The 10,658-nt window shown below is 42.3% G+C and overlaps 1 protein-coding gene across 4 annotated transcripts; it reads right to left on the reverse strand.

Moving 5' to 3' along the window:
* Window positions 1–1,099: 1,099 nt before the first annotated feature.
* CCDC160 (coiled-coil domain containing 160) lies at window positions 1,100–6,717 on the reverse strand. Of its 4 annotated transcripts, XM_075132577.1 has the most exons (4): window positions 6,408–6,717; window positions 5,659–5,738; window positions 4,964–5,090; window positions 1,100–3,113 (listed from the first exon to the last, which is right to left on the reverse strand). In XM_075132577.1, the coding sequence occupies exons 2-4, from the start codon at window positions 5,712–5,714 to the stop codon at window positions 2,124–2,126; spliced, it is 1,173 nt and encodes a 390-aa protein (XP_074988678.1). In that variant the 5' UTR covers window positions 5,715–5,738; window positions 6,408–6,717; the 3' UTR covers window positions 1,100–2,123. The 4 variants fall into 4 exon arrangements, with proteins under 4 accessions (XP_074988678.1, XP_074988679.1, XP_048720392.1 ...); XM_075132578.1 differs by lacking the exon at window positions 4,964–5,090 and having other exon boundaries at window positions 5,659–5,722; XM_048864435.2 differs by lacking the exon at window positions 4,964–5,090 and having other exon boundaries at window positions 6,408–6,716.
* Window positions 6,718–10,658: the final 3,941 nt, after the last annotated feature.

Here is a 10,658-nt window from a genome sequence, read left to right on the forward strand (position 1 = left end):
CCGTCTGCTGCCAGCCAAAGATGTAAAAGATAGATGGAGTGTATCAAAACAAGAAATAGATCAGATTTGTTTTGTACTCATTTACAAACACCCCCCCCCGCCCCCCGTCTAGGGGACTCATTCCTCTAGGTCACACTGCAGTCACTCACAGAGAAGGTGCAGCGAGGTAAATCTAGCCATGTATCAATCAGAGGCCAGACTAACCTCCTTGTTCCAATAAGAACAATAACTTAGGTGCACCATTTCTTATTGGAACCCTCCGTGAAGTCCTGCCTGAAATACTCCTTGATGTAAAGCCACCCCCTTTGTTGATTTAACTCCCTGTAAGCCAACTCTGTAAGCCGTGTCATCAGTCGCCCCTCCCTGCGTCAGAGCAACAGCAAACAATCGTGTATCTGAGTTGAGAGTGCTGGCCAGAGCAGTCATAGTGGAGCACTCTGGGATAACTCCCGGAGGCCAATACCGTCGAATTGTGTCCACAGTACCTCAAATTCGACCCGGCAAGGCCGATTTAAGTGCTAATCCACTTGTCAGGAGTGGAGTAAGGAAATCGATTTTAAGAGCCCTTTAAGTCGAAATAAAGGGCTTCATCGTGTGGACGGGTGCAGGTTTACATCGATTTAACGCTGCTAAATTCGACCTAAAGTCCTAGTGTAGACCAGGGCTGAGAGTTGGTATGGCAACATCCACCTTTTCATGTTTTCTGTATGTACATATATCTTTTTACTATATGTTCCATTCTATGCACCCGATGAAGTGGGCTGTAGCCCACGAAAGCTTATGCTCAAATAAATGTGTTAGTCTCTAAGGTGCCACAAGTACTCCTTTTCTTTTTTCATAAGGCAACAATTAGTTAATAGTCATTTCATCATTAGGAATGAATAGAACTGCATGATTCATTTATTTACCCAATTAAAATTCAAGAAAATGTTATAATGAAGAGGAAAGAAACGATAGGAATTATCCTATACCATTCTAGATTTCTACACTTCTGCTCTCAGGATAGTTTCTGGAATTTAGTTTTTTCAGCTTTTGAGAGTTATCCTTTTGAGCCAAAATTAAAACGAGATTTTAAGTGACTGTGTATACCGTACACATCAATAATCAAGATACTTTATTAAATAAATCATTCATATTCATACTCTCAGTAGAGAAAGACCATAGTTATAACACAGACTGTTTAGAAAAAATTCACTAGCTCCTCTCACATGCAGGTGCACTATTTAATAATTAAACATTTAGTAGTAATATTATTTCAAATTAAGGTATAGATTTATAATGTTCTCCAAAAATCAACATATAATTTTAACATGAATTTCCAAGAGATTTTAAAGAGAAAAAAAACTTTGTTACAGCAGTTATGAGCAACAATATAAACTGCAAACCGAATGCCTTCGTAACAACAACATGATTTTTAGCAAACTGTAAGAAAGTAAAATCTGGGTACAGCAGATTTTAAAGGTTTTAGTGGAATTATGCTTCAGAGCTGTGTAGACAGTACACCCTGCTGGGTAATCAAAGGACCTGCATGTGGTATTGTCTAAAGGATTGATACTGTGGCAATGGATACCCGTTCAGACATGAACAATCACAAGCTGACCAAACGGAAAGAAAATCAGAGCTACAAGTCAGGACTATTATATTAAGGTATTTCTCTTAGCATTTAAGATGACTGGAATATGTCAGAATTTGTTTATTCAGCATTTGTCAGTTCATACATCTAAACAGTGAGGGATATAGAACCCAGCATTCAAATTAAGTATCAAAGCCATGATTTATCTCAATACAAACTAGTGTTTCCTCTCTACAAAGCAGTTCTCCGGGGAAAAGGAGATGCATATTACTGCAAGAAGGGTGTAATGGATGTCAGTGGCATGAAGACTCACAGGGATGCTCTTGTCAAAGAATCAAGGTACAATTTCACTCAAACAAAACTCTGAACAAAGCTATTTTAAAACTAGATAGTGTTTTAGTGTCACACTTGGCTGCCTTAAAACTTGAAAATAAAAGTTCAACATTAAAGCAAGAAGAGTTTGAAAAGTAGAAAGTCAAGTAAAACTGCAAATATAGTTACTAGGGCTTTTTGACTACAACTAGCAAGGATTCTCTCTCCTTGTTTTATTTTAAAGAAAATCTACTCTTAGATTGTCAAATGTATTAGATAATGGTTGGGCTGAAAAATGTTTCCTAAGTATTTCTAAAGCCTTAACAGTCTTAGCATGCAAAAGCTTTTCATCACTCAGCTCACTTTTAACAGCCTCCAGTTCTTTTTGTATGTTTCTTATTTTGAAATCATAATGCAGTTTCACCTTCTCTATGGAGGCCTTATTTCCAAGATCATGTTGCCGTTTTAACTTCTTAACTTCTTGTTGTAAATCCTTGTTCTTTAGATCCAAACTCTGAATTTCTTTTCTTGCCTGAAGCAGCTCTTCATTTAAGCTTCTTATGTTTGCTGATTTTTCATGTAAATGTTGTTTTAAGGCTTGAAGCTCAAAATCTTTTTTTAAGCTGTCCTTTTGAATCTGCTGTAATTGGGTATTTTTGCAGCGAACCTCTTTTTTGGAGTTTAGAAGTTCTTGTTCAGCATTTTCAAAGTCCACTTGTATTTTTTTGCATTTAGCTTTCAATTCCACTAACTCCGCATTCAAGGTGGACAGCTGAAGTTTTAGAGAAACTCCTTCCACATGGTTCTTGTGCATTTCTTGTCGCAAATCTGCTAATTCCTTTGCATTCCAGATACAATGACCCTCTGTTTTCTTTAAGCTTTCTTCAGTCCCAACATCTAAATTACCAGCTCCACAGCAGGCAGAATCCCCCTCTGTTTTCTTCTTTGAAATGTTTATCTTTGCACTTACTATGTTTGGTTCATATTCTTGTACAATGAGTTTGGAAAAACATTCTTTCCTTTTGAGCCTTTTTTCTTCTTGATATTTTTTAATTGCTCTATTGTAGATTTCTTCCACTCTCTTTGCTCTTGCCAAAGCCAATTTTTCAAACATCAGAGATTCAGGCTGATAGGCTTGACTAAAAAAATATTGTGCACTAAAATGAGGAGAAAACAACTTCTCCACCCAATGTTTATCTTTGTTCTCCATTTCTAAGATTTCCACTGCCTGTTAGTAGAAAAGTAAAATCAATACCTGAAGGATCACATTTAAACTTTGATGTGAAGTTTCATCTGAAAGAAACTAAATTTTTACAAATTATAATTACTAATAATTTTAGAGGGCTAGCTTCAGGTACCTTTACTCATGTTGGGTAACACCTTACTCATGACTTCAGTGGACCTACTTTTGGAGTAAGGTGCTTTTCAACATGAATAAGAGTATCAGAAACTGGTCCAAAGTTACTAGTGTCATAACATACTAACTATACAGAAGCCCTGCTCTGTTTTAACTGTCTATATGAAATTAAACTAGATTGCTTTGAGGAAACATTTTACAGATTGATCCTGCTAAAGAAAAGCTTATACTGTTCTTATGTGGGGCAAATCCTAGTTTTAAACCAGGTAAATTTTCTATTACCTGTAACGAGAGATTTGCCTGAATCATGTTTTCTTTGTTTGTAAATTGTTTTTTTTTTAAATTGTATCACTACTCAAACTCTTTAAAGCTGCTTATTCAGTTAACATCTAGGCAAGGATCTGAATATGTGACGCACTACAGTACGTAAATGCTAAGTGTTTAAAAATTGTGGAGATGTCAGTGCTTATTAGAATAAATTAGTGAAAATCTGCACATAATATGGAGAGACTATACACAGAGTCCTGCAACTCTGACAATTGCCCTACAAAATTCCTGATATTCCAGTCCTCATCCTCTCTGAGCACAGACTATCAACTGTGTAACAATGGTTAGTTTTGCTAGGAGAATCAATGTTTTAGGGACAACAATAAGATTCCCAAATTCTTTTCACTAGACACTAAATCAGAATTTGACTCAAGATTGCCAGAGGTGAAAGATTTATGGATTAGTCCACTGTGCTATTTACTCCATGTTTCCCTGCACTATTATTACTGAACTAACAAGATGAATCTAGGTTTACGCATGGTGCTAGGAATATTTAAGACAGTTACCATTTTTATTTGGATTTACATTGAAATCCAAGAACAATAACATGAGGCAAAATATATTGAAAAGAAATTATGTCAATTAGCTTCTCTAATGATTTGACTGTCTAAACATATTGAAAAGAGTTTTATAAAACCAAGTAGGAATATCAATTGAATATGGACAAGCTATGTCTCAGGCACAAGGGATAAGTTTGTGGAGTAAGAGAGGTAATAATGATACTAGAATAGTAAAAGCACTAATATTTCATTGATTCAAATTCAGAACAGCTCAGTAGTGACTGAAAGATCCCCCTAATTCAGAGGTGTCTCAAGGATTTTCTCATGGAGTCACACTGAATACGACAATAAGGTACTGAATACATAATAAATTGAATTTAATTACTACATGAAGGCTGTATTCTGCACTTGATCGTTGTACAACCTCCTGCTGACATTAGGCCGCGATCTGCCATAGATTGAGGAGAGTATGAAGTTTTAAATTTTTACCCTGGCCCAAAATCCATAATTAAACATGGAACAGGCCTTCTCCAAATAAAGTTTGACCCTCATGATCTAATGGCTATTTGATGACCTATGTGAAATGAGCTTGGTGGCCTCAGTCTAGTTCCTTGTGGACAGGTGTCCATGTCACAGCGAGACCATCACTACAGCTGTTGCCAGTGACTAAAAAAACCTGGAGAGAGGGGCCAGGGATTAACTCAAAGAGGCCAGGAACTTTATAATCATGGAGACAGTTACCCTCTCATTTGAGGTTGTCCCTCATCAGTGTTGAAGTACAGTGGCAGGGCAGTTTGGGTAGACTTACAATGCATTCTGAAGATAGAAGTCATCAATCTCCACAGGATTGGCAGCATGGGAAATGGGCAATGGAATGGATCACTTGATGATTACCTGTTCTGTTGATTCTCTAGGGCACCTGGCATTGGCTGCTGTCGGATGACAGGATAGGGGGCTAGATGGATCTCTGGTCTGACCCAGTATGTCCGTTCTTATGTAATGAATACTGGGGGACGTAAACCTGTTTTGGATAATTGGGAATTTCAGATCTTTAAAACAGTACTGTATCCTACTCTGAGGATGAAGTTTTCAGAGTGGTAGCCGTGTTAGTCTGTATCAGCAAAAAGAATGAGGAGTACTAATTTCATGCATATTTATGTGGTATTTCAAATCTCTCTTTTTTAACTCCTGTGTTAAATCGCCCCACATTTTGCACCACTGCGAATCAATGCAGCACACGCCTGAAGAACAATTATTATTTACAAACTCAAAGAGTGCATAGGCCAGATGCAGGGAGGGATGACAAAGGGGACACAAAATAACGTTGTTGGACTCGATGAAGTGATTTTTGAAATTGCTGGGGAAAATCTAGGTAAGCCATACAGATGTCCTGAAGCTACAGACAAAGCTAAATCTCATGCCATCATTAAGGTCCGAATGCTGCAAACTGCTCAATACATGCACATATGAAACCTCTTTGAAGTCAGTAAGAGTCTGCCCATGTGGCTGCTCAGAGGATCAAGGTCACATTTAGCAAGTGATCATGAAAACCACATAAACTATGAAGAAAGAGAAAGGGGGAATATTACCTGGAGCTGGGAGATTCTTGATGATATTGTCTAGCAGGGGTGAATTTTCCTGGCATTCCTTTCTCTAACAATATAGGAAACTTTAGGACAGAGACTCATATTAGCAGTTTACCAGAAGCCAGAAATGTTTGTTCATATTTTTACTCCCTTTAAAAGATAAGCAGAAACTGCTTGTTGAGAAGGTTCAATGGGGGTTTGTCCTCACCCTATGGTTACCCATCATGAGTTTGAGGTGATAAATGACCCAAGTTCAGGAGATACACAATGTCACAGCAGCACCATCCAGCATCAAAGGCTAACCACAGCAGGAGAAGGGGACTACTGCTTCAGAGGGGCTACCCAGCACCCCACCTGACTAGCACTGAGGCAACAAAGCCATAATAATGCTAGGAACATCAAAGGGACAGAGTGCCACCCAGCACTCCCAAGCTGTAGGAGAGGCTAACTAGATACGGTTGAGGCACCCTCCAGCACCCCAGGCTATAAAGAAGGGGACGCCCAGCACCCCAGGCTGTAACCCCTTGGGGGGGGACGCCCGGCGCCCCAGGCTGTAACCCCTTAGGGTGGGGACGCCCAGCACCCCACGCTGTAACCCCTTTGGGGGGGCACCCAGCGCCCCAGGCTGTAACCCCTTAGGGTGCAGGCACCCAGAGTGGGGCAGGCTCCAGCCCTGTTGCGCGCACAGTGGGGGGCTCTGCCCACGCCGGGCACCGCTGGCGGCTGCGCGGACGGCGCCGGCCCAGCCCTACCTGGTGCCGGGGGGCGGAGTCTCTCCCGCGGGGCAGCAGCAGGCCGAGAGGCCCGGCGCGAGTCCGCCTAGCAACGCGGCCTGGAAAAGCGGGGTTGCCAGGCCTTCGCTCGCGGCCGGCTCCGCCCCCGGGGGCGGGCAGGGGAAGCGGCTCCCCTCGCACTAACCCCTCCGAGGGGGACGGTGGCTGCTGGCAGGTCCCCCATGCCGGGCCGCGGAGGAGGGGCCGCCGCTCCGGTGCCCCTCGTCCTGCCCCCGTCGGTGCCCAGAGGGGCCCCAAGGGCGGGGACCGGCTGCCCCGCTGTTCCCTCGCGCGCAGGACCCCGGCCTAGCCACGAGCCTGGCCCCCGTGGGCGAGGTGTCAAGCCAGCGGCTGGGGCCCCGGCAGAGGAGAAGCCCAGAGCTGGCTTCTAGCCCTCCGGCCAAGGGCTCAGCACCCAGAAGACAAATAAACAACCCAACATGGCTTCCAAAACCCCACAATTAATCTCCTCATCCTTTCCCACCTGGTCTGGCGCTGCCTCCCGGGCTCCCCTCATGACTTCTGAGTGCTCGGGTTTGGCGCATTGCTGCAGGGGCCGATGCAAAGGCGCCAAGCAACGCTCCAGGGCAACTGCACTGACAGGGCTTCGTCGGGAAATGTGGGGCCCACGAGTGACAAAGCTGCCCAGGGCCCTGTTTACAGAGAAATGCAGCCCCATTACTGCCATGCTCAGACAGCTCAACTGGCTCCCACATTCATTTGAAGATTAGTAAGTAATTGCCGTTTCCTAAAAACTCCTCCATGGATTTGCTCCAGATGGCCTCAGCACTTCTTGTCTACTCATCCACACGCTTCAGCTCATCTAGCCATGGTAATCTCGGTCCCACCTCACTAGGTTCTGCTAGAACTGGAGAGGCCTCCTCGTTTGCAGCTTCTGCCATCTAGAACAGCCTTCTTGTATCTCGGCCTCAGTGATTCTCCATCTTATTTCCGAGAACCCGTTTTTCCTCCCTGTCATTTCTAATTTATCTTTCACTCTGCTTATTTAGCTCTGCAAGCAGTTTTTTGAAACATACCATACAAGACAGTGTATCACAATATTCAGATTGCTGAAATTCTGTGTAACCAAGGTTTAATATTCAATCAGTGACCACCCACTGAGGTAGCTGCCCCAGTGCAAATCCCAGTGTAAGCAGGGAAGACTGCTATAAATTATGATTTGCACCAGTGCGTTTTAGCCCAGTTTCAATCAGAAATAAACATCATTGATGCAAATTGCTTATAGCAGTTTATCTTGTTTTCACTAGGGGTGGAGCTATATGGGTGGCACTGATGGCTGTAACAGGGACAAACTCCTAGTGGAGTTCTTGTATCCTCATAATGCCCTGTCCACACATCTCCATATGGAACTTCTCACTTTCTTCTATATTTTCTACAATCCATTTAATGTAAACAACTTTGTGAAATCAGAAAACATCACTATCTTGCTGTTCACATCCTCCTCCAAATATATTTAAACAGCCCCAGCCTCAATACCAACCTCTGGAGGCAAAGCTATTCATCTCCATTGTGAGAAGCAGCCATTCTGTATGACTTTCCTATCGCTAACCAGCTTTTTAATCCACGACAGTACTTTGCCCTTTACTCTGTCATCTGTTTATCTTCTCTAAATCTTTTATGAGAGCCCTTAGTAAAAGCTTTTTGAAAATCCGAGTATATTTTATCCCCTAGGTATCCAGTAGTTACTATTTTATTAACTTGAATCAAGTCAGAGAGGCATAATTTTGTCTTTGAAAATCAGTATTGGTTTGATTTTATCAAGTGAGGTTTATCCAAGTATTGGACTATTTTATCTTTGGTTTCCAAGTACCAAGGTAAGGCTCACCAGTGTGTAATACCAAGAATTGCCCTGGGCTTCTTTTTTTTTTTAGAGAATAAGCACCCTGTTTGTAATTTTGCAGCCTTCTGGAACAACTGGGATTTTAAGATTTATTACATGCTTTAGCTGTGTACCAACTATGGCTGCAGCTGCTTGCACTGGTTGTCTTGGAGTTGACTCAAGGTGAGCAATGGACTACCAATCAAGTATTATTATAATGATACACATAAATGGGTAGAGGTCAACAATATGTAGCAAATCTGATCTACAACATATTAGCCCTCTGAAGGGAAAACACTAACAGCTTCAACTGGCCCATTCCGGACACTTTCTTGCCTTATCAAGGACAAATGAATCATAAAAATATAGTTTGGAAGGGACCTCGATAAGTCATCAAGTCCAGCTCCCTGCGATGTGGCAGGACCAAGTAAACCTAGACTATTGTTGACAGGTGTTTGTCCAGCCTGTTTTTAAAAATCTTCAGTGATAGGATTCCACAACCTCCTTTGGATGCCTATTCCAGAGCTTAAATACCCTTGTAGTTAGAAAGTTTTTCCTTATATCTAATTTAAATTTCCCTTGCTTCACATTAAGCTCATTATTTCTTGTCTACCTTCAGTGGACATGGAGAACAATTGATCACTGTCCTCTTTATAGCCCTGAGCATATCTGAAGAGTATTATTAGGTGCCTCCACAGTCTTCTTTTCTCAAGACTAAACATTCCCATTTTTTTTAACCTTTCTTCATAGGTCAGGTTTTCTAAGCCTTTTAGCATTTTTCTTGCTTGCCTCTGGACTCTTTCCAGTTTGTCTGCATCTTTCCTAAAGTGTGGTCCCCAGAATTGGACACAGTACTACAGCTGAGGCCTCATCAGTGTTGAACAGAGTGGAACAGTTACCTCCCTGTCTTACATACAACGTTCCTGTTAATACACCCCAGAATGATATTAGCCTTTTTTGCAGCTGCATCATATTGTTGACTCATATTCAGTTCGTGGTCCACTTATAACTCCCAGATCATTTTCAGCAGTACTAGTTCCTAGACTTGCTGATAAGTCCCACTTTGAGGATGTGGAAGTAGGCTACAGCTACTACTGGATTGGCAAGGCCAAAGATGAGCCAACACAGTTGGGAGTAGGGTTCGGCATATGGTCTGATGTTGCCTGCAAGTTTGACTCGCTCCCCAAGGGAGACGACTGACTTATGGTACCCTGAATCAACTTACCCAGAGACCAGTATGTCACCATTCATCAGCGCCTACACGCTGACAATGATTCATACAGACAAAATCAAGGAGGCATTTTATGAAAGTCTCAGGAGGGTCCTCAGAGGGGTGCCACACCAGGACAAACTTGTTGTGCTTGGAGACTTTACTGCTTGTGTGGGAGTTGACTCTGATAAATGGAGCACGGCACAAGACCATCATGGCATTCGAAGGTCAAATTCCAATGGCCAACTTCTTCTTCTAAGTATGCCAAGTTCAATCTCACTGTTACCAGTACAGTCTTCCAACAGGCAAACAAATATAAGACAAGATGGATGTCTCCGAGGTCAAAACAGTGGCACTTGTTGGATTATGTAATTTTATGGTCTAAAGACATTAAATATGTGTACATCAGTCACTCTTTGAGAAGTGCTGAATGCTGGTCAGACCATTGGCTTGTGCGAGAAGCATCACATTGCTACATTTCTCACCAAAGCATTCGAAAGATTCCTCAGACCATCCAAGAAAATCAATGTGGCTGCCATGAAAGACCCCAGCAAACAAACAAAGTTGGAACAGAGTTGGAGATTGTGGTAGCTGATGTCCCAGAGAACTTCACAGATATTGAGGCAACCTGGCAGAAGCTAAGAGATGACACAAATAATGCAACATCCAAGGTTCTTGGCTTTGTAAGACAAGAAATCAATAATGAAGAAGGCCAGATATATCAGACCAAAGATATACTACAAACCCGATTAAGGCTAATGAAGAATCACAGGTAGGAGCAGAAGGCTGCAGAAAGTGGTTGACAAGCATGGCATGAAGGCCCCCTATGCTGCGTATGGTCCAAAATCCAGTGGGTACAGTCCCTATTCTCACAGCAGATTGTAATTGGCTGCTCACAGACAAAAAGTTATATTTTCTGTCACTGAGCAAAGCACTTTGATAGTCTCTTGAACTGTCAATCCATTATGTTCAACGAAGCCATTGAGTCACTCCAACAGCATCCTGTCCTGAAGGAGCTGTCCATGGACCCTTCTATAGATGAGGTTACTGAGGTCATCAAGCAGCTGTCCACAGGCAATTCTCCAAGCCCTGATGGCATTCCCCCTGAAGTGTACAAATGTGAAGGTGCCCACCTGGTCACGAAATTCACCAGTCTTTTCAAGACTATATGGGAACACAG

The sequence above is a fragment of the Caretta caretta genome, chromosome 9 (genome assembly GCF_965140235.1).
Source record: "Caretta caretta isolate rCarCar2 chromosome 9, rCarCar1.hap1, whole genome shotgun sequence".
Lineage (NCBI taxonomy): Eukaryota > Metazoa > Chordata > Testudines > Cheloniidae > Caretta > Caretta caretta.